General features: G+C 32.4%; 3 protein-coding genes and 1 long non-coding RNA gene across 6 annotated transcripts; 1 reads left to right on the forward strand and 3 right to left on the reverse strand.

Annotated features, from left to right (window-relative positions):
- Positions 1-3,855: 3,855 nt before the first annotated feature.
- LOC114187530 lies at positions 3,856-6,425 on the reverse strand. 3 transcript variants are annotated; one of them, XM_028075799.1, is made up of 3 exons: positions 6,192-6,425; positions 5,941-6,110; positions 3,856-5,070 (listed from the first exon to the last, which is right to left on the reverse strand). In XM_028075799.1, exon 3 carries the CDS (start codon positions 4,944-4,946, stop codon positions 3,930-3,932), a length of 1,017 nt encoding a protein of 338 aa, XP_027931600.1. In that variant the 5' UTR covers positions 4,947-5,070; positions 5,941-6,110; positions 6,192-6,425; the 3' UTR covers positions 3,856-3,929. The 3 variants fall into 3 exon arrangements, with proteins under 3 accessions (XP_027931600.1, XP_027931601.1, XP_027931599.1); XM_028075800.1 differs by having other exon boundaries at positions 6,192-6,423; XM_028075798.1 differs by having other exon boundaries at positions 3,856-5,098; positions 6,192-6,423.
- A 121-nt stretch (positions 6,426-6,546) lies between these two features.
- LOC114189133 lies at positions 6,547-8,449 on the forward strand. The gene is made up of 4 exons (XR_003605572.1): positions 6,547-7,014; positions 7,217-7,281; positions 7,770-7,823; positions 8,070-8,449. It is a non-coding gene; the product is annotated as an uncharacterized LOC114189133 (long non-coding RNA).
- Positions 8,450-11,519: 3,070 nt separating this feature from the next.
- Positions 11,520-12,605, reverse strand: LOC114189171 (probable long-chain-alcohol O-fatty-acyltransferase 1). The gene has a single exon (XM_028077875.1). It carries the CDS (start codon positions 12,600-12,602, stop codon positions 11,562-11,564), a length of 1,041 nt encoding a protein of 346 aa, XP_027933676.1. The 5' UTR covers positions 12,603-12,605; the 3' UTR covers positions 11,520-11,561.
- A 4,125-nt stretch (positions 12,606-16,730) lies between these two features.
- Positions 16,731-17,949, reverse strand: LOC114188946 (probable long-chain-alcohol O-fatty-acyltransferase 5). The gene has a single exon (XM_028077622.1). The coding sequence runs from the start codon at positions 17,920-17,922 to the stop codon at positions 16,879-16,881; it is 1,044 nt and encodes a 347-aa protein (XP_027933423.1). The 5' UTR covers positions 17,923-17,949; the 3' UTR covers positions 16,731-16,878.
- Positions 17,950-24,386: the final 6,437 nt, after the last annotated feature.

Consider the following 24,386-nt stretch of genomic DNA (forward strand, 5'->3'; position numbering starts at 1 on the left):
CCCCGAAACATACCACACATCCAAGAAATCTTCACTTGTCCACCAAAGAAGAAAAACTATCAACTCAAACTCCAAATCAAACTCCAACTCCTCCTTGCAGTTAACCATAACTCATTTACCATATTGACGATACCAAGGTTTTATGATCACGAGCGAAACCAAAACTCATATCCCAAACACCACCTTTTGAATTTGATAATTTGCATTAACAACTCCAACACCAACTATCGTAGACACAATTTCAACTACTTAAGATTTTTCTTCTCCTTTCATTATTTACGGTACTCTGCCTTCTCTAGCTTTTATCTTTCCCACAAGATCGAACTTAACGGTTCGCTTCTTCTTCCCACACTTGAATTTCTCTACCTCATCCCAATGTCAAAGTTTATACTCATGAACTACTTTTCCTTGAAACATCCTGTTATCTACTAAAAAGATCCCAACATCTCCTTCTGATTATTGAACCTAATATGAAACCTTTATTCCACTTCATTCTCATGCACATATTATTTTTCTACTTAGGAAACATCACCTTATCTAACTGATCCGCAAACTCTGCTCTGTCTTAAGCTCCCACTAGAGATTTTTCGTCTTTTTACACTTCAAGATCTTTATCTTTCTTAGCTTGTTCGATGCCAAATAATCTTACCGTTTCCTACAACCTAGGATCTGCCAATTACTTCTTTTTCACCAATCCAAGAAAGCATTAGATATGGCGATATGACTATATCCAATGACACAACTTCTAACATTGCTTGTATTTGCTTATCTTTGAACATCAACATTGCTAGAATGTAGAACAAAGTTTATTCTCTCAAACGTTGTTGCGTTGGCATACATTGATATCTTCCATATTTCTAGCCTCTGAACCCAACTCCTTTTGAGAAACTATTAATATTCGATCTCGTGAGCCTACCCTTGAAGCTTGCTTAGTCTAAACATTAATGCTGAATTTTTACATCTTTATCCAATATACTAACCCAAAGCATAACTTTTCTCGCTCATCGATCTACTTCATACAACAAACCTATATCCTTGAGGCAGAAAGTTATCTAAAAAACTACATCCAACCCTCACAAAGGTAAGCAGGTCAAGTTGACCTTGAATCTGCATTCCTTTATCACTATAAACAATAAACGCAAACCACAAAGGTGCAACAAACCTATATACTATTGATAGCCAAAACTTTTTGTCTATCACTCTTCTTTCCTAAAACCATTAGAATTAAGAAAGTAAAACAATCTTTGATCTAGTCATGAGTGTGCACTCTCATTACTTTATCAAGACGTTTTCTGTTCTTAATACTTTCGGTTTCAAAGACAAACTCTACTAAACTCGAACTCTAACACAAACAAGACATGACAAACCCACAACCCTCAGGTCATCCTAAGGACGAACTGCTCTGATACCATAAATGTAACATCCCAATTTCAACAGCTTAAAATAAAAATAGGGAGTTTCATCATAGTTCCAAAACAGATGATCCAGTGTACACAATATATTAATACAGTCTTACAAAAGATATGACTATAAAAATATATCATTTATACACTTAAACTAAACTAATAAACTATATACTTAAATTGACCACTGCTAAAGCTCCCACTGGAAACCTCCTTCTTAACACTAAAATGATGGCTCTTCATCCTCCAGAAGTGCCTTTGACACTGTAACCACATCTGCTCCCACCGAATACGTGATCATCGCAAAAAAAAAAAATACAACACGAGACAGACACACAGAAAGCAAGGGTAAGCTAATTTGATAACAAAAATCATGCAATTCAATTATAAACAAACCATGCAGTCTTTCTCATTTTTACTAGAATCACATAGGCCACCACAAACATAGTACAAATATATTACTCTAGACTCAATATCCGAATTATGTAAGCGACATCGGATCTCTTGGTGGCATGCACTTGTGACGGTTCCCAAACTCTGCAGAGTTTGGACACAAGGGGTTATCACCCAACCACTCCCAAGGTAAGTCCCCTTCGCGTCTGTGACTGAATCAGGTCCACAGACTAGGACCTCCTGCTACTCCTCCCGACATAATCCATTATGCTCTACATGAGGCTTATTGGTTATTGGAGCGTCAGGATACCAACCAAAACTGAGTCCTTATGTCCTTACATACACTAAAACATTCCTCTTAGAATTCCCTTAAAATCCTAATTTAACCACATCTTCTCATATTCCAACTTCATGCAATTTCACTACACATATCATAACTAAGTTCATATTTTAACATTTAAACATAGCTTCATCCATTAGAAACAAGGGAATAACACTCAGCTGCAGGGGTTCTCGCCTAAGCTGGAAGGTCTCACCCATGCAAAAGGGCTCTCTCGCTGAGGCGAGTCATTCTCGCTTGAGCGAGGCTCGAAACAGAGAACAACCCAAACTCTGGGCGAATTCTAGCTCAGGCTAAGTTGTCTCGCTTAGACGAGAGTGACTCTCGCTTAAGCGAGATTGACTCGCCTAAGCGAGATCTCGCGCAGAGACAGGGGATGAGTTTTTGATGTTTTCGCTCAGGCGAGAGCTGCTCGCTTAGGCGAAAATACCAGATTCCCAATCTGTTCTCACATGCAACAGTCCATAAATCTAGCACAATCCAATCATACATTCAATTACACAATTCAAGCACTCATACAACACTCAATCATGCAATTCAAAGTCATCAGAATGATTTCTATACGAAATTCAAGAAAAACAGTTAGTTTCCCTTACCTGTTATCTTGTTTAGACAACTTTATAAACGTCAACGTCTTAAAAACGTCAACACCTCTAACTCCACAGGATGCTCTATCTACACATAGAAATATCACAAGAACGATCAAGACATACCATTATGATCACTGATCAGCAGAGACTCATACTGATGATTAAAACGTCGCATGCAAGCAGGAAGATGACTTGCATGCAACAGAAAACAGAAAATACTAAAAAAGAGAGTGGGAACTCAACTTACGCGAACGAAGAAACTGATCGGTCCAATTTGAAGAGCTCGCCGAGAGGATCAATCCTACGGTCTTGGTTCTTCAATCAGACGACCAAAGAGACAGAACCTCTAGAGAGAAGTCAGATAACTCTAGAAAAGTGGTTTCTAGAGAGATGATGTGTTTTAAAATAATGAAACTCGTTTGTAACAATTCTATTTATACTAAAACCTTTTAATATTAAAATAATCGAGTCTCACTATTTTTAAACCACTGTCACTTTTAAAACGTTATTTTCTAGGGTTTTACAAGTAGTAACTCTTGTTGTTTGTTTTAAGAAAAGAAAATTGAAAGTGAAAAAACTAAAGAAAAAAATTGTGAATGGTTTGATATCTTTTGGTAGATAAAAGAATATTTTAATAAATTAAATTAGAAGATTACAAATTTTACTGGGTATAAAATTAAACTAATTAGTATAATTTTGTTAAATTGAAATGTGAGTTATTACGTAAAATGAGAAATTTGTAATTGATGACATTAATTTTAAACAAAAACATGATCACTACAAATCACGTCAAAATAAATTATGAGTAATTTGATTAAATAAAAAAATAGTGATTATTTTTGAAGTTCATTTTAGTGAATAATTTGTTAAAGGTATATTTAAATTGATAAAAATAATTTAAATTAAATTATTAATAAGAAAATTGATAATTTAGTTAATTAAAATATAGAGTGCTTTGTTAAAACAACAATTAAATAAAAATATGCATGATTAATTGAATGAAATGTTTTAATCGATATAATTAATGTTAAATAGAATGTTAATTATGGATTTTCATAAAATCAATTGCTATAGATTGTAATAATTGTAAAAATGTTAAGAAAAAAATATACGAAATTGATTTAACCGAATGTATACGAACATAAGATCGAAAAATATACTTCAATTACAATAGTCGAAATAAAATAAAAAGAATAACATCATTTATTTGAAAGAGTCTTGAAAGGTGTCAAATCTTTCTTCTAAACGGTTAATTCTTTCAGTGACCCTATCAAAACCTCTGGTGACAGTTGAATTCAAATTAGCTAATCCTTCTTGCAGATGTTGAATACCTCCCCAAATTTGTGAAAGCATTTCAGCATCATGCTGGATCGGAGGTTCTGCTCTATTGTCTTCAACATGGCGTTCAGGTACGGATGAGTCTTCATGCTCAACATCTTCTCCTTCAGGTTCTTGTTCATCATCCTCATTAACCCCACCATGTTGCCACACACCATTCACATTAACAATATTTAATTTTTTCAACGATTTTGTACCAAAGTAATGAGTCCAACCCAGTGTGGTAGATGAATCGATAGTTAAATCGACGCCATAATAACCCATGATCTGGGTAATCAAAATACCATACGGAAGAGGCATTTTATTGTCCTTACATTTTATCATATGTTGCATGATGTGATGAGGCCAATTAACCAAAACGTTATTTTTCATAACCCATAGCATAAAAATGTCTTCGTGCATTATTTTTGCAAAATTGGTAGCACGAGGACTCAAGATATGCACCAACACGTAATGCAGAAGTCTGTCATTAACATTCATAGCTCCTACAGTCCTCATATTTTGACCCTGAAACTCTGGTCTGATCATGGCACCAAATGCCATGTCACGGTTGTAGGGTAAGTCTTCAGGTATGTTTGGAAATGAGAGTCGTTGACCTTGATACTTCAGATGAGCTATGGTCAACCAATCAGAAGGTTTCATTTTAATCTTTGTCTTGTTAACCTCTGTGTAGAGGTAACCATTTTCTTCCACTCTCAGGTTGGAATAAAATACCCTTATGAGATCTTCAAAGTATGGACATTCCATACATACAAATTCCTCCAAACCTTGAAATTGAAGATGATGGTGAAAGTACAAACCTGATTGTGCAAAGAAAGGAAAATTCATTATCTTTGGTGTCAGGATTTTCCTCTTGTAAAATGCCTTCCCATACTCAATCATCTGATCATGCTCGCCAAAAAACCGTGTTTGGTTTAAAACTTCTTCGATTGAGGGTAGCCTTCTGGTAGGAAGTGCAGGTTCAATGGCCAAAGCTTTTTCTCTTCTTTGATTTCCAGTTCTCTGTCTTTTAGTTGATAAAGATGAAGTCATTGCTACCACAATTTAAACAAATGAAAATATAAATCAATTTAACAATAATTTAAATGAAGTTACTATAGGAAATGATAAAAAGTGAAATAAAATTCATTATAAGTGTCACATGTACATGTACTTAAAATATTACAATACTATACATCTAGACAGAAGAAAAGACACATGCCCAACTATGAGTTGTAGTAGAGACCTTTTGTTGGGAGAGTTTCTATTTATGTTATTGTAAAAACATTTGGATCTTTATTGTTTATAAACTATTGAACAACATTTTTGAATTAAAGAATGAATAAAATTGAGTTTTACATTTTATAAACAAGGATAATAGAGCTAAGAATTGATAAAAATTGAGTTTTGATAAGCCTTTAGTGCTATCCTGAAAAGTTACATCCATCATCCAAATATATGAAATATCTCATTCTTATGCCATGTGAAAAACCTTTATCAGATATGCTCATCTTTCATAAACGATAAATGGTGAATATTATTACACATAATTCTATTTAACTAATTAATTTATAATTTTTAGAAAATTAAAAACTCAATATTTTATACTTAATATGATTTTTATGCTAAACCCCAAATTCTTTCAAACTCCAAATAAAGGCCATTAAAATTCTTTCTAATTAAAATTCTATAAATTTAACTATGATAAAGTAAAAATCTTTTCAAATTAAAAGTTATAAATACTTTCCTGTATTTAAACATAATCAATAAACCCTAAAATAAACCAAAAACTTAAATTAAACCTATAACACACAAACCTAAATTATTTTCCATAATAAATAAATTAAATCTCATAGCACACATGTATATACAAAGTATGCTAAACTTTATTACTTACCTCTTGAAGATCTAAACCTAAACAGAGTGAAGGTGAACCACCACGATCCCCAAAGCACCGACACGAGCAGACCGGAGCAGACCACCAACGACAACAGCACACCACCACGACCAGCCACCTCACCAACTCAGCACCACCACCGCGACGAGATCTCCAGAGGAATGCACCACCTACAAGACAACACAGACAAAAACAGTGACACCAACACAACACAAAAGCACGAGTATTTATTCTCCTTCACTGAAACGTACCCGAGAATCGATTACATAACAAGGAGAATCTGTTCTCCATTCAGTTCAGTGGCCACGGGAATCGATTCTCTGCAATCCATCGCTGAAGAATCTATTCTCAGAGGTCACCAGCGCCCAGATTCGATTCTCGAGAATCGGTTCTCACGTCCCCTAAAACAAAATAAAATCAGTTAGGGATTTATAGTTCCCACGAGGAAAAGATTGTTTAATACTTAAATTCATAAAAGGGTCAAATAATAATAAGAAAAAGGTAGATTTTTGTATTTCTAAAGTAAAAGAAAAGGTAAAAGATAACGAAAAGAAAAAAATTGTTTCATACATAAATTTATATAATGGTAAAATAATAATAAAAAAAGTACGGTATTTCTAAAGTAGAAGAAAATTTGTTGTCTGTGAAATACGACACTGGACAAAGCCACTCTTGCACAGAAATTGCAAGTTTATTGAATCAATCGGTTTCAGAACTTTGTTTTCGTATTAAAATAATTTGATTATCGTTAATAACAATGAAAATTACATTACGTTAATAATGAGAGAAGAACCTTCATCCATGTGTTCCTAAATATTTTAAATTTTCTGGGATTAAGCGAATAACAACATTGATTAGTTCATTAATTGGTGAAAGAGGTGATGTTAGTGTTGAAAAAATTGAAGTGAAGAGCAGGGTCATCCCATCATGAATAGTCAAAAAGTGATGGCATCGAATGCAACAGTTAATTCAGAAATTGATGTGAACTCAGAAACGGGTCTCCCACCGTTTGCCTTCTTCTCTCCGCCGCCAACTCCGCTTGTGGTGCTTTCGCTGGCTCCCTTTTCGGCTACGGTCCTCTCTCTAATTTGGACTTCACGTCATTTAAACTTGTGAATCTATAATATATTTTCCTACCAAGTAGCCAGAGAAATCAACTTTCGAACTAAATTTCTATGGCAGAGGGTTATGATCATGAGACTGAAATTCTTAGAGTTTAATAGTTGGTGAATGTTTGTATTAATGCTCAAGGATGCTTTCAATTGGTCTGTTTCAGGTGCTGGATTGATCAAGAAGAAAGGCTTTAAAGGATCCTTTATTGAAGCAGGGTCTAATGCTAAGGTATATCACACTCACACATCAATGTTGTTAATTTTTCTGTCTGGCTTTTTACTTTATGAACGCCTATTTTTTTTCTTCTTCTTTTCAATAGACATTTGCAATTTTATCTGGAGTTGATAGTTTGGCTGTCTGCATCTTGGGAAGACTTAGAGGAAAGGATGATGATATAAAATATTTATCCTATTTCGGCAAAATTCCAAATGACTAAGTTAGAGGTTAGTTGAAAACTGATAGACTAGATAGTTGGAGGTAAAGTGTTTGTTAAAATGACATAGAAGAACATGATAAAAGGAATTATGATATGATAATATTCAATCGCTACGTGGAAGAGTGCTTCAAAAAATACCAACAGAACACGTTCCTTCACCCAAGAGGTGTGCTTTGGTGAAACAAACTTTTAATTCTGTCAAATACAGTATGAGCTTACTTCAAAATCCTTGCCAGTACAATGTTGTTCACTGATAATGTGATTACTTTTGCATCTGCAGCCATTAATGCTGGGCTAGCTGGATGTTGTGCTGGTCTTGCTACAAGTTTTCCTGGTATCCTTTTTTCCAATAATTGATGAATTGTCAACCTTTACTTGAAAAGTTTATTAACTTGATTAAGGATAAAAGGTCAGATTAATCTCTGCCTATTTTGATTGCATTTATCTCAATAAAACAAAATGCCTCTTCTAGTTTTTCTCTTTCATTGAAAAGCATGTTTGTATGTTAGATAAGTTTCCAACTGTAATAGTCTCAGTGTGTGTGTATGTGTTATTAAGACTCGTCCTCACGATTCTTCAGGTACACCCCAATCACTTCTACAGAACTGCCTTACTCTGGGGGTTCTTTCTTTTATCGTTGAAGGGTTAACCAAGCAGGGATCAGTACTTGCATACCCCAAGTCCAAGAAAACTGTACACAACCAAGCATGATTCCTACATCTCATAAAGGGTATATTGCTTTCTTTTTTTTTCTTTTGCATCATTAAGATAAGGTTAAGGTGTATAGCATATGCACCTTTCTTTTGGCTTCATTGTAGCTTTATGGACACTTTTAGATATAGGGGTGAGATACATTGTAACAAGGGCGAGTTAGAAAACAATGCCCTTTATTTTTTTTTTTAGAAAAGGTTTTACCCAGAACTTGGTAGCAACATTTTCTTGATATATATTAATAATGATTTGAGCCAGTTTATTGAGTATCTTAACACATTCTCTTTCATAACACATTGCTGATCGTATTGTCACTTTTAGTATGAGACACTCATCTTTAGTTCACATATTCTTTTATACTGTTTTAAAGTGAATAGGATGCGTCAAGAGTAGCAAGTTGTAGAAACTACATGTATCCTTCGATGAAAGTAATCATGTTGTAATTGGGTAGAACAAGCATTAACGGCAAAACTCAACCATTTAATGCAACTTCATCACTATAATAACTTAAGATCACTGATTTAGTTGCGATAATCTCAGATCAGTAGATTCACACTCAAGAAATCATCTTATATGAGAAAGGTGTATTACAAGCTGCTAATATAAAACTAACCGTTTCCTATTTTTACTAGTAAATTTCATGTTAAACCTGTAGTGATAAACAGGTTAATAGTTATAACATGGTTCTGTCATATTACTTAACAATGACACCTAATCACAACTGCAGAAGAAAACAAAATTCTGTCGTACACTGTTTCATCATTATTACTAGTATTTTTACCACAAGATTATTTTAGAATGCACAAGGTTATTTTCGAATATAACAATTAGAAATAGTTAAAAAAGAATAAAATAGACATTGTAAATTTGAATGATAAATACAATGCAGTTTTTGAATAACTATATCATCAGTATATATAATGCAGTTTTGAATAACCATAGTGATGATGCATCTCTGTGAAGTGATGCATCTCTGTCCAATAGTAGAAAAGTTGTTTCATCCATGACTCAAACTTTTATTTTATACCTGAATAGAGACATAATCAGAAAGAGCAGTCGAATGTAATCAAAAGAGCATATAACATTGCATTTAAAAAAGCAGGGCAGAGATAGTTGTGGCTAGTATGAAACTAACCTTAATGACGTGTTTGTTACATTTTTCACAGAAAATTATTCTGGAATACACGGCTTTTTACACACACAAACAGTTTTGTAGATATCATACCGTCCTACAAATCTTTTAACCCTTCTATGGTGTTTCTAGGGGACAGTTCAAGAAACTCATCTCCAAAGCTGTGTTTAGATTATTCAAGACAATTGACTTAGAATTTGTTCTGAGGTCTCTTGAGAGTTGATGTTATAAATTATCTCGGTAGAATCCATGCAATTCTGAAGATGGACCTTATCTATATAAAACATATAAAAGATATTTAATTTAATAATAATAAAATGTAAAGTAATGATAAATTCCAAAATAAAGAAATTATGAATGACGAAAATAAATAATGGACAAACCATGTACCTTAAAAGACCTTGACTTTGCAAAATTGTATACCAATAGCCATATGCTGATTTTCAGCAATTTCAAGTTGTTCAACATAGTTATCAAATAGAGTACCTTCTATTCGAACCCTAAGAAACATGGTTTAGACAAATTGAATAAGATTACAAAATTAATAAATTTTAGGAACTGAACATTCAATTTACCCGTGAGCCTCTAATGAGATGAGATTCAACTTGGTCTTTTTTTCCATTTTTTTCCAACTCCCTCTCAGTTCCAACTCCGGTTAGAAGAATGGTGGAAGACGAATCCAGAGACATCATTACAAATTGGTGCAAAATCAATTAAAAAGATTAAAGAAAGTTATTCGTCAGCTATCTCTGACATTACCCACTAAAAATGGAAAAACTTAGTTGCTTCTTCCATTGCAATAATATTGAAAATAAAGCTTAGCCTACAACTTAATGCACTTTTTCATCACACTTATCTACTAACTGAATAAGAGTCATGAAAATCAAATACACAAGAATTCTGATTGTGGGATGTTAATTTATTGAATATTTAAAGAATTATCTCGGAGCAAAATCAGCACGTCATCATTGATTCATGTTGTAGTTTTTTTTTATTTTTAATTAGCGTTGATTTTCATTTGTTTTGTTGAGACTTATTATAAAACATGAGGGGTAAAATAGCAGGGTATATTGTTACCAGGCCTAATCGAGCTTCATTCCACAAAGCTATTTTTCTTAACCAATGTGAAACTAATTTCTCGGATTTTCAAAAAAATGATAACTAATAAATAATTGACTGAAATTAGCAATTGTACCATATGAAAAAGGAAGGGAAACTTGTATTTATGAAGTTTGGATATGAACATGGAGACGACACTGAAGGTTAAATTATAAATTAAAAAATACAGGATACGGGACACGGTATATATATACTATATATATATATAAATATATATTATTTTCAAATTTTTAATATAAATATATATTATTTTCAAATTTTTAATTAATATATTGTCAACTAGTATATAAATGAATCTAATTTATTTATCTAATATAAAAAAAATAAAAAGTGGGGATCAGATAATACTTTTTGCTTATTTTTATAATGATAATAGAAATTTATATGATAAATTTATAAATTTATAGATTTTTTAGAAAATTATTGAATTTGTGATTATTAATATTGTATTGGAGTCATGTCAAAATTATGTTAAAAAAAAAAAATGTTTTTTAAATTGAACACTTTAGTAATATGTGTCCGGGCTTCATAAACATGAACAGAAGATCATGTACACTGAATTGAAAGGCTGAGATAAAACGATTTCAAAATAAACGATTTCAAAATAAATAAAGGGGAATCTGAAAAACATTACAACTTAAATCATTCAATTCTTTTCTGAATATTTAGTCTTCCCACAAAATGTTGTACCATGCAATATAAATTTGTTTTATTCCTACTTCAATCAGTACGAAGAAAAATTAATATAATCAATTATATCTTTTGATAATATTTGCGTTTACAATGGTGGATTATGGTTTAGGCAACAATGATTATGTTTTCAAACTATGTTCTTAATATTTACGTTTTTAATTATAATAATATTAAATTATTACAAAATATATTAAAATAAATAAAAAAATCATTTTGTTTCATATCATTTTCACTATTTTTTTAATCTAATTCAAGTAATTTACTTTCTATTCATTTCTTTTGTTTTCTTTTATTTCATTTTCTTATTCTTATTCTCTTACCATCTAATCCAAACAAGTGTCCCACAAAACTTTCTCACATAAATTATACATGGATAGTTGGAAAAAAACTTTATAAGTTTATAACATTATGTTGACCCTAAAGACATACATATATGTAAGGTAATCGAGACTTTACAACAAAATCCACCAAAACTCCATACTCTTGTGTGGCCTTCGTATTCACACCATTCCTTAATAGTTGAGGAAGAAACAACCACCAACATGTGCTAACCAAGAACACCATCACAAGAAGCCTCGACACGGCATGGTGTAACTGCCGCCCACGACGGAGCGCCACCTTCTTCACAGCCACCTCCACCGTCGTGCACACACCATGAAGCACAAAAAAACACGTCACTTCCCACGTGGGAGACACACGTGTGAGGTAATAGTACATTAACTCATGCATAAGCCCAGAAACAAGGAATGTAGCCAACATGGCAACTGACGTGGCATACATAGGGTTCACAACATCATTAAATATACGACGTACGGGATTGTATACGGTTGGACGTAGAATACGAGTAATCATAATGTTCCATCTATGGCTCCAAAAATCTTGAAGGGACGTGCAAAGATAGGGTTTGTTGAATAGTGGTTCTATTTCAAAGCCAAAAACAGATTGAACAGTGAAAGTTATAAAAGCTAACACAATCTCTAAACCAAGATACAAGTAACAATAATAGAGAAGTGTTATAAAATGAGGGTTCAGGTGTTCAATGTAGGAAGAAACATGTACAATGAAGCCTAAAGTAAGCACTTTTAGGGCCAAAAGCCATTTGGGGAACTTTTGGGTGGTGTTTGGATTTGTTGAAGGGTGTTGCTTGGGGTTGATGGGGAGGGAAGCTATGAAGATGAAATGGAGAATGTTTGAAGGTGATAGGGCAAGAGGGCCTTGGTTGAAGGAGAAAAGGAGAAGCTTGAAAGTTCCAAGCCAAACAAGGAATAAGGAAGTGAATGCAATTAAGTTAGGTGAAGAGAGGGTGAAGGGAAGGATGAAGAAGATGAAAAGAATAGGGAGAAGGGAGAGAAGCCTCAAGAATCCTTTTGGTATTTTAGAAGCTATGTAATAGCAATAGCATAGACATGAAAATGCTGAAATCCATACTTCGATCAACTTTTCAATTTCATCATCCATATCTTCTCTTTCTCACACTTTCTCTTCAATCTATGTGAAATTTTCAATGAAAATGTTATAGATCTACGTTGGTAGAGCATGTGATATTGAAGACTTAGAGGCTGGAATAATATTAATTTTATGTAAATAATGTATGGATGTTATAAAAGTTATAAACAATAGACATACAATATTAGTATATCAAGATTTGGTTCAATCATTCACAATTATCGACGACTTCTTAAATGTGACACAATATCTTATTCTCCCAATACACGATGCTTTTCCCCTTTTCTTCTGAGTTGATGTTGTTGTCTATTTGATATTATAGATTCCCCAAAAAAAAGTCTCAATTAGTTTGGGGGAGGAAAATTTATCTTTTAAATAGAGATGATAAGACTAACCGAATAAAAAAAAAAACTAGTAATCTTCCTTGACATAAAAATTACCAATGAAATGACTATTTATTCCTATAATTTCCGAAACAAAAACAATTTAATGGTATAACCTTTGAGTTCATTATTGTAAAGAAAAAGGAGAAGGTTGGAAGCACTGCTCAAATGAACGAGACTTTGAGCTTAGAAATGTTTGAGATACTGAAGCCTAAATTACAAATAAAGTGTCTCTAGTAAAGAAAAAGTAATTATAACCGACTATTAATGGAGTTATCACTGAACTTTATCGAATTTAAAAAAAATTAAGATGAAACTGCAGTGTAGATAAACTTGCTTAGATCAGTTACGGTAATGGTGAACATTTTAAACAATAATAATATATACAAAGTGTTGGGTAACCAAGCACTATGTAACCTGCATTTTGTAGTTGATGATGACATATTTGTACTTTACTTAAAGTAACACCATGCATTATTTATTTAAATCAAACTTAATATTGAAAGTAGTGTATTTTAATATAATAAACTATAATAAAAGATTAATCGAAAGACTCAACTATGACAAACCATCCTTACGCAGTTCCCAAATTAGGTCGGTATAAGAAGAATTCATTGACCACACATTCAAGTATTCATTTTACTAACATCATCTTCCAACATATGTCGATGCAAATTAAGCAGGGCTGTGCCTACTTTTGTTCTAATTCGATCTAGATTTTAACATATCTATATTTTATATATTTTTTATTGTATATTCATTCTTTAAATCTATATTTTTAAATATGAAAAATTTTAAATATTCAATTTAAATTTATAGTTGGGTTTGACTCTAGATTGAAATGAACTAGCTCATATCAAAAGTTGAGATGACCAATTCAGACCAAAAGTCAAGACAAATCGATCCAAACTACAATTCAGTTGAATTGACACTAGAAGAAATTTGATTGAGTCAACCCCACTGAAGATTGTCGAAATTTGGTCGAGCTGACTCCGACCAAAATTTAGTCGTATTCAGCCAAATCGACCTAGTCGAAATTCAGTCAAATTCGGCCAAGTCGACCTTGACCAAAATTCGGTCAAATTTAACCGAATCGACTACTGCCAAAATTTGGCCAAATTCGCCCCCAACTGAAATTTTGGCGCAATTGGCCGAGTTGGCTTGAACCCAAATTTGGTCGAATAAGATCGAGCCAGCCCCAGTCAAAATTCGACCGAGTCGACCCCGACTAAAATTTGACTAAATCGACCACAACCCTAATTTGGACATATCTAGCCGTAGTCGAAAATTGATCGTACTTGTCCAAATTCGACAAAGTCAGCCTGAAACAAAATTTTTGGCATATTTGGTCCCAATCGAAATATGATGGTTTGCGGTAGCATTGATCCTTGCTGAAATTTGGCCGTATTCGACCGAGTTAGCCTTGACCGAAATTCGTCCAAATTTGGCTGAGTCTTACTTGGCCAAAATTCAGCCGAATTTGATCAAGTCGACCCTGACCAAAAGTTGATCGAATTTGGTCATGTCGTCCCCGAGCAAAATTTGGCCTAGTTAGCCATGACTAAAATTCAGCTGAGTCGACTTCTACCAAAATTCAACCAATTTGACCACGTTGACCCATGCCGAATTTCGTCGAGTCAATCCCGTCAAAATTTGTCCAAGTCGGCCTAACCAAAATTCGACCGAGTCAGTCCTAGCCAAAATTCTGCCAAATTTAATAATGTCTGTCTCGACGACACAAGTTTTAAAAATATCAATTTTAATTTCTTTTATAAAAAAACACATTCTAAATTTTGAACTTGATCCAAATATTTAGATCTATATTAAATCTTGATCCAAATATTTGGATCTAAATTTAAAAAAAAAATCAAACTATTATTAAAAAAATAGATTTGGATCCAAAACCTAATCTAATTATTTGGATTAAAGTAATCTAGATTATATATTTAAAAATTCATGATCTTAAGATGTACTTATTTAAATATTAGGTAATCATCACCTGACCTCTGACCTTTATGTTTTAGTTATTGACCTCTAATTTCTTGAAAGTTTGTTAAAAAGAAAAAATAAATATTGTGTCAAAATTTTCAACAAAATTAAAAATTATGTCTCATCATCGATGGCTAGTAATTGGTTTAGCTAGCTATAAAGCTTACTCAAATATTTTGAAGTTTTAATTAATACAACTATGGTGCTTAATCCTTCTCATCATCCCCTCTTTCTTTCTCTATAATGATTATTAGTGTTGCATATAGTATGTGGGGGGTCTTCGATACCTTTTATTTTAATGAGCATGTGATATTGAATGATAATAATTTTATGTAAATAATTGATTGATGGTACCAAAGTTTATAAAACAATGCACACATTAATTATACTATACCCAAAGGTAAAGGCGTGGCCAATATTCATATAATTCCTACAACTTATACCTTTTTTTTATTATAACCTGAGGTCAAAATCACCATTATGAAACAACTTATCGTGTATCAGAAAGGGAAAAAAAAATCTATCTCTACAACCTTGGAGTCCATTAATTTAGACAAAAAAAAATACATAAAATATAAAATATTAGGAAATTGTTGGAAGCATTATACAAGACTTTTTGAGCTTTTGAAATGTTTGAGATACTAAAACCTAAATTATAAATACGATGTAATTTATAAGAAACAAAACTATATCAGAACATTGATGGAGTACTAATGACTGATTATTTTATAGAATTAAAAAAAAAAACAGAATAGATGAGAGATGAGTGACTGTAGAAACCTTTTATACCAAACTTTGAGAAAGAATTAAAGAAAATAAGAAACTTGGAAATGTAACCAATAATTTTTGGTGTTGATGATGGTTTTTTCCCATTTGTTAAGTAACACATTGCATTTGACATAAATAAAAAATTGAGAATAAATAAATCAATTGTGTCACTAATGAATCTCCCACTCATAATATCGGGAGTTTATTATTTAGGAAGATTGATTTGACTTAGTTGTTTAAAAAAAAAATATATATATATATATATATATATTGGAGTTTATTTGTAAGATTGTTAGTATAATTAACAGTTTAGAGATGATTTATAGCAAAAATTGAATAAAATAATGATATGAAATAAGGAGAAGGTAAGAGATTTACGAATAATAGTTTACCTTGTTCGAAAATGGTGATAGTTTTTTTTTTTGTCCAACATTTTATTTAATTTTAAATAATTTTATTTATTAAGCTTTCTTTTATTTACTTTTTCATAATTATTATTATCACATTAAAAATAATATTTTTAAATCATTCATATTTTTAAAAAAATAATTTATTATTACTATTATTCAGCTATTTATATTTTAAAAAATTAATATTTTAAAATATATATTCAAAATGACAATTTAAACTTATATTAAAAGATAACTTATTAAATTCATTAATTCAATTAAATTAATCACATATAACAATAAATGTTCTATTCAAATTTACTATATTTTAACCACCACCCTCTGATTTGCAAATCTGAGAACCAATAAAATCATATAACTCTTAATTTTAAGGCTAAATACATATTTCATTTCTTATTAGTATTTTTAGTCTTATAAAACTTTTTTAAAAAAAATGTTATATTTTTATTCTTCATTTAGTTAATTATTCTGCATGTATTGAAAAAGTGATATTTAACAAATCTATCTAAAATGGTATTTTTCTTTTTATTTTTAACATGAATGAAATGACCTAAACCACATGAATATGAATACAATCACAAATCCAAATAAACAACATAAGATACACAATGTTTACTACTAATCTGACTCGTTGTCTTTCAAAATCACACCAAGTCTTCAAAATAAAAATAAAGACAATTACTTACGAAGAAACTGAATCATTATGTTGACCTCAGAAAAGATAAACACTCATAATGTTCATTGAATTACAACACTTTGAAATGAAAACTTAGACTTAAAAATCTCAATCAAAAGAGCATACTCTTCAGTAGCCTTTGTATCCACACCATTTCTCAGCAATTGAGGAAAGAACAACCAATTTGCAGTGATGGCTAAGAATGAAATCACAAGGGGCCCTGACACCAGACCATGCAACCGCCACTCACGGTGGCCAGCCACCTTTTTCACAGCCACCTCCACCACCGTGCACACACCATGAAGGACAAAAAAACATGTCACTTCCCACGTGGGAGTCACACGTGTAAGATAATAGTAAATTAACTCATGCATGAGTCCTGATGCAAGAAAAGTGAGTAACATTGCAGCTGAAGAGGCACAAGAGAAGCTCACAAAACTCGTAAGCACAGTACGTGTAGGATTGTACACAGTAGGACGTAGAAGATGAGAAACCATGAGGTTCCATCTGCGACCCCAGAAGTCTTGAAGTGAAGTGGAAAGGTAGGGTTCGTTGAACTGTGGTTCGATCTCAAAGCCGAAAGCGGTTCGAACCGTGGCTCCAATGAAGATTAAGAGAAGGTCTAGGGAGAGGTAAACGTGGGAGCAATAAATGGGCAAAAAGAGATTAGGGTGAAGGTTTTGTTTGTAGTCATAGACACGAATGATCATTGCAAAAAGAAGAAGTTTTAGAGGGAAAAGCCATTTGGGTTTGTTGGTGATGTGGTTTTGCTTTGGAGGGTTTTGTTTTGGGGTGATGGGGAGAGAAGCTATGGAGAAAAAGAGGAGAATGTTTTGGGGTTTTATTAGGGCAAGAGGTCCTTGGTTGAAGGAGAAAAGAAGAAGCTTGAAAATGGCAAGCCAAAGGAAGAATGAAGTTGTTCCAACTAAGGTTGGTGAAGAGAGGTATAATGGAAGGATGAAGAAGAGATAAAAAATTGGAAGGAGGGAGAGAAACCTCAATAGCCCTTTTGGTATTCTAGAAACTATGTAATAACAATAACTTAGAGATATCATGCTTGAAATCCATACTTTCATGAACCTTTCAATTTCACCTTCCATCTTCATCTCTCAAATGAATGAAAATAACGAGTGATATTATAGATTGCTTGACCTATGTATTGAAGAAGACTTGGTATACAATATAAATAATTAAATTTTAAAATATACAACACTAACGCACACCACATATATTAATAATTGTTATAGCAGAGCAAGAAAGTTTGACTTAGATTTCTTGTGTGATTGTGTTAAAAAAAAGGACACATTTATGTTAGCTTGAGAAGATTAAGAAAAACTTAAATATAATATATCATTGTGTCAAATTGTTGTATTGTATGGGTTAATTTGTCTTGGATAAATTTTATACTTTGATCGGTTGTTTTTAGGGATGGCAACGGGGCGGGGCGGATACGGGTATCATGATTCCATGCCCCATCCTCATAATAAAAATTCATCCCCATTCCCATCCCCAAACCCAACGGGTATACAACTTTTGACCCATCCCCATCCTCACCGGGTAACGGGTATTTTCTTATACCCATACCCATACCCATTTTTTTATTGTTCCATATATCAATTAAATATTTTTTATAAAAAAAATTTAAAAATCACACCAACGGAATCATGATACTATCAAAATATTCAATATTAAAATAACATACTCTTTTTGATTTTCATGATGTCAAATATTAAGAAAAATATTATAATAGTATAAATCTCAAATTAAAGTATCAAATAACAACTAAATAAAATTCAAATAATTATATAAAAGCTAAAAAATTACACATTACTAAAATTTTATAATAACCAAAATATTTATTAATTTTATAAATGATCAGTGGTTTCATTTGCATTCGATTCACCTACACATAGAAAAAAAATGAAAAATTAGATATGATATAATAATTGAAATTGAAAATTTTAATTACTAGAATATAATGTACCTTCTTCATCAGATTCATTTTCACTCATGAGAACATCTTTTCCTTTTAATTTTTTAACACCTACAAACACCAAATGTAGAATATTAGATGAGAATTCACAAAAAATACTAACAAAAAATATTAATAAATTTGAGTAACTTACCTAGATGGTTTGAGTTCCATATCCAACTTCTTGTACACATCAAAGCCTCTATAGTAAATAATTAAACATTATCATGAAACAAAAAATAAATAATAAATAAAATTATCATAAAGGAGTAAAGATAATTAAATGTGTGACCCAAATTTGAGAATATCCATTTGAACATAACATAACGGAAAAAAAAATGTATAATTAAGATTATGATAAAAGGAAAAGTACCTTGAAGATCTGCTTAAACCTTAAAGAACAAGCCAAACAATTAAAAGAGAGTAAAAAAGTGTATAACCAAAGTAACAAAAAGAAGAGCTACAAAATAAGAGTCAAACATTTTCATGAAAATAAATAAATAAATAAAGATAATCAAATGTGTAACCTAAAAATTATTTCATAGAATGAAATTGAGGAACACCTATTTGAACATAACCATGTACAGAGAGTAAAAATTATGTAATAAGAAGAAGAAAAATTACCTTCAAAATTAAATCTTGAAAAACAAACCAGACAATTGAGAGAGTAAACAAAGTGTATAACAAAAAACAAAGAGAATGAGAAATATGTTATATATATATATATATATATATATATATATATATTATATTATATTATATATTATATTACTATGTATATATATATTATATGTGTGGATATCTTATGTTTATATATATATATATATAATTATTTATATATATTATATTATATTATATATTATATTATTATTATTATGTATATATATTATATGTGTGGATATCTTATGTTTATATATATATATATATATATATATATATATATATATATATATTTATAGATATATATTTATTTTAAGTATATATTATATTATATTATATAATAATATAAATATAATAATATATATTATATTATTATGTATATATATTATATGTATATGCGTAGATATTTTATGCATATATATATATATATATATCTTTTAAATTTTTATAAATTTGTCATGTTATAAATTTGTTTATAAAAGATCTCACTAGTTAAATGATTAATTTTTTTTATACGTATATATTATATATATTATATTATATTATTATGTATATATATTATATGTATATTATATTATATTATATTATATTATATTACATGTGTAAATATATATATATATATAAAAGTATATTTTATTTATATGTATATATATATTATATTATATTATATTATATTTTATGTGTAAATATATTATTTATTTATATATATTTTTTAGATTATTTAATAAATTATAAATAGTTTAGTAATTTAAGCGGGGACGGGTATTTGGGCGGGTATATATATATCCTCATCCCCATCCCCATCCCCAGTTGAAAATTTCGGGTATTACCCATACCCATACCCATACCCAGTCAAAGCGGGGATTCCCCGTCAAAACGGGGACGGGTTCGGGTGATACCCACGAACACGGATTTATTTGCCATCTCTAGTTGTTTTTATCAATATTTGTCTCTCTTTGACACCGAATTTATGTTTTAAGTTTGTTTAGTCAGTGTCAATCTGTAGATTTCATGTTCTTGGCATATTTATTATGTATTATTTCGTGGCTCCTTTCGGTTTCTATGTTTTTGAAAAGGAAAAAATTAATTTAAATTTATTAGGGATGCGTAGAAGGAATCTCTTATGTGAGTAATAAATTGTTGAGGTAAAGATGATGGATCTATATTCACCATAGCATTTATTTAGTAGTAGAAGAAGGTTTGGGTAATTAATATATTGTATGATTTAAGTGGCAACATGTGTGCATAGGATGGGAAAGGGTCGGCACAGGTAGCGGGTAAGTCCCACATGCGCACTGTATTTATTTCGTCGGAAAATAATATTTTAACTTATTTCTTTTTATCTATTTTTAACGTAATACTTCGATCATTAGATAATTTATTTTAATTACTAATATGATGTGATAATTTAATGGTGATTGAAGTGGTAAATTAAAAGTGGATAAAAAAAATAAGTTAAAGTATTATCCTTATTCAATCTACTGTCCTTAATTACTAGGTATATATATAAAAAATACTTGCAGGTTTTATAAATATATAGATACCTTTGACAATTTTTATATTTTATTTTTTAAATTTTAGATAAAGTATTTAAAAACAAACTTTTTGGATATGAATTTATATAAAGAATTAATCTTGAAGCATAATTTAAACAAAATTATTTATTAAACTATTAATATAAATAAATTTGACTTTTCTAGAAAACAAATGTAAATGAGTAGAATCAAAATATAAATTTGAGAAATTAATCTTATTTTAAAATAACTTCAATTTCATAAGTTAAAAAAAAGGATTGTAGTATAGATATAAGGTTTAATATCTACATAATGAACTTTTTATTATTCATTAAAAGTATTGTAAACTATGCATTATTTTTATTTTTACTAACGCTATGAATGTATATAATGTAGGGTTGGGAAAAAATCTAATTTTCTTGATCCAATCCACTTTTGCTCCAATCTACTTTTGCTCCAATCCAATCCATTTATAATCCATTTTATTAAAAATCCAATCCATTTAAAATCCATTTAATAGATCTGGATTTCAATCTAATCTACATTTTATATATTTTATGGATTGAATATCCATTTTATAAATCAAGATTTTTAAATATGGATAATCCAAAAAATCCAATTCAAATTTTCAATTTAAATTTTTAGTTGGGTTAGACTACAGGTTGAGATGGACTAGGCTAAATTTAGACTTGGACGAGCCTTGCTTGACGACCTATACGGATCGGGCAGGTCCGACGACCATAAGAGGTTGGGCGAGCCTAAAGATATGAACGGGCTAGGCCGGCCCGACAAACCGAACGAGACGATCATGCCCAATGGTCCAAAAAATTCAAGTGAGCTCGATGACTCGAACGAGCCAGGCGGGCCTAATGACCCGACGAGCCTGGTGGGCCGGAGACATGAACGGGTCAAGTGGGCTCGAAGACCCGAACGGGCCAGGGATGACTCGAATGGGTCAAGCAGGCTCGAAGAACCGAACGGGTCAAGCGGGCCTGAAGACTCGAATGGGTCAGGCAAACCTGATTACCTGAACGAGTCAAGCAGGCTCGAAGAATTGAATGGGTAAGGCGGGCCCGAAGACCCGAATGGGTCAAGCGGACCCGAAGACCCGAACGGGCCAGGCAGGCCCAATGACCAAAATAGGTCAGGCAGGCCCAAAGAGTCAAACAAGTCAAGCAAGCCCAAAGAGCCGAACGAATCAGGCAGGCCCAAAGACCCGAACTAGCCAAACGTGCCTAATGACCAGAACGGGTCAGGCGGGCCCGAAGAACCGAACAGGCTAGACGAGTTCGATGACGTAAACAGGCCCAGCGGGCCTGATGACCCGGAAAGACCTGACGACTTGGATGGGCCCGACAAATCCGGACCGACCTGACAACTAGAACGACCTAGATGGGCCCGACCACACGAACGAACACAACCCCATAGATAGGCCCGACGAACCGGACAGGCCATACGACCTACATGGGCCTTATGACCTAGATGGGCATGACGACACGACCAGGCCCGACGATCCGGACAACCTAGGTTGTCGATTCTGTCCGAGTTCTCAGGCCCGTTCGGGTCGTTGCGCCCGTTAGGAACGTCACGCTCGTTCAGGTCATCGGGCTCGTCTGGGTCGTTGTGCCCGTCCTGGTCGTCAGTCTCGTCCGAGTCGTCAAGCCCATCCGGATTGTCCGAGTCTCCAGGTTCATCTTGGTCGTCGGGCCCGTTCGCGTCGTCGAGCCCATTCGTGTCATCGGGCTTGTCCGAGTCGTCAAGCACGTCAAGGTCGTCAAGCCCGTCTGGGTCGTCTGGGTCACCAGACTTATTCGGGTCGTCGAGCCCTTTCGTGTTGTCGGGTTTGTCAGGGGCGTAAAGCACGTGTAGGTCGTCGAACCCGTCCCTATCGTCGAGCATGTCCGGGTCGTCGGGCCCGTCTGGGTTGTCGATCCCGTTCGGGTTGTCGAGCACGTTCGGGTCGTCGTGCCCGTTCAGGTTGTTAGGCCCGTCTGGGTTGTCGGGCATATACGGGTCGTCGTGCCCATATGGGTTATTGGGCTCGTTCGGTTCGTAAGGCCCGTCCAGGTCGTCCGACCTATTCGAGTCGTCGTGCTTATCCGAATCTATTTGAAAAAATAATATATTTTTCATGGTGAAGATGAAAGCCCATGGGTTGGCCTTGACCCACATGGCTTTTGTAGGGTTTTTGGCCCTATGGGCTTCTTTGATGGGGGCTTTTCAGTGTGCGCTTTTTTGATCCAAGCCCACGTGGGCCAGGGCCAAACCCTGTGGGCTAGGCCAAATTGACACCTCTATGGGTCGGCTTGACGACTTAGATGGATCGTGCCTGATGACCTATACGAACTGAAGCATGTTGGCCTTAATGACACAAGTTTTAAAAAATTCAATTTAAATTTCTTTTACAAAAAATGGATTCTGAATTTTTAACTTGATCCAAATATTTGGATTGGATTTAAATCTTGATCCAAATATTTGGATCTGAATTTAAAAAAAATCCAAACTACTTTTGCTAAAAGAATGGATTTAGGTCAAAAATTTAATCCAATTATTTGGATCTAAAATGGATGTGGATTGGATCATTAAAAATTTAATCCATGCCCATCCCTAATATAATGTTTTAGATAGTTAATTTTATCATACATAATTTATATTGAATTTAACTTAAAGTATTTAACTTTTTTTAATAATACTACTTCACCAAAAGATATCTCCATTTATTTCTTTAACTTCTCTTCCATCATCCTCTTTTCAATAAATCATATCCTCTTGAGAAAGGATATGAGAATTAGCATTATTTTGTTGGATAGCTTGATATTTCTTTCTCTTTTCGTATTAAAGAAATCATATTCATAAACAAAGAATGAGTAATATGAGTTTATCAAAGTGTAATGTCAACCAGAAGTAAACCTATCAAGAAGGATACAATCGATTCTGAACAAAATATTGCCATGTTTTCTCGTCTATGCCATATTTTTAACAAGAGATTTTGTCTTTATATATTTCCCAAATTTGTCTTGAATACCGATTTTGAACAAAATAAACCTGTTAAATCTCGTCTATGCTACCGATAATATTATCTTAATTGGAAGTCTCAAACTCAAAATTTGTTACAAATAATAAATTGGTCATAACTAATTAATATTCAAATCATAATTAATTAATATTATATATATATATATATATATATATATATATATATATATATATATATATATATATAAAGTTGAGCAAATAACTTCCACAAATATCTTGGCAAATCATATTTTTATTTACGATTTTTATATAACCATTGAAATATCTTGTTGTTATATTGCAATCCTGCACCAGTGCCTTTTCAAGTGCCATAAGAAATTAAGAAGATTTGCATGATTATTTTGTCATGTATAATATGTGGATCAAAATCTATGTGGGTATTACATAT

Source organism: Vigna unguiculata, chromosome 6, assembly GCF_004118075.2.
Source record: "Vigna unguiculata cultivar IT97K-499-35 chromosome 6, ASM411807v1, whole genome shotgun sequence".
NCBI lineage: Eukaryota > Viridiplantae > Streptophyta > Magnoliopsida > Fabales > Fabaceae > Vigna > Vigna unguiculata.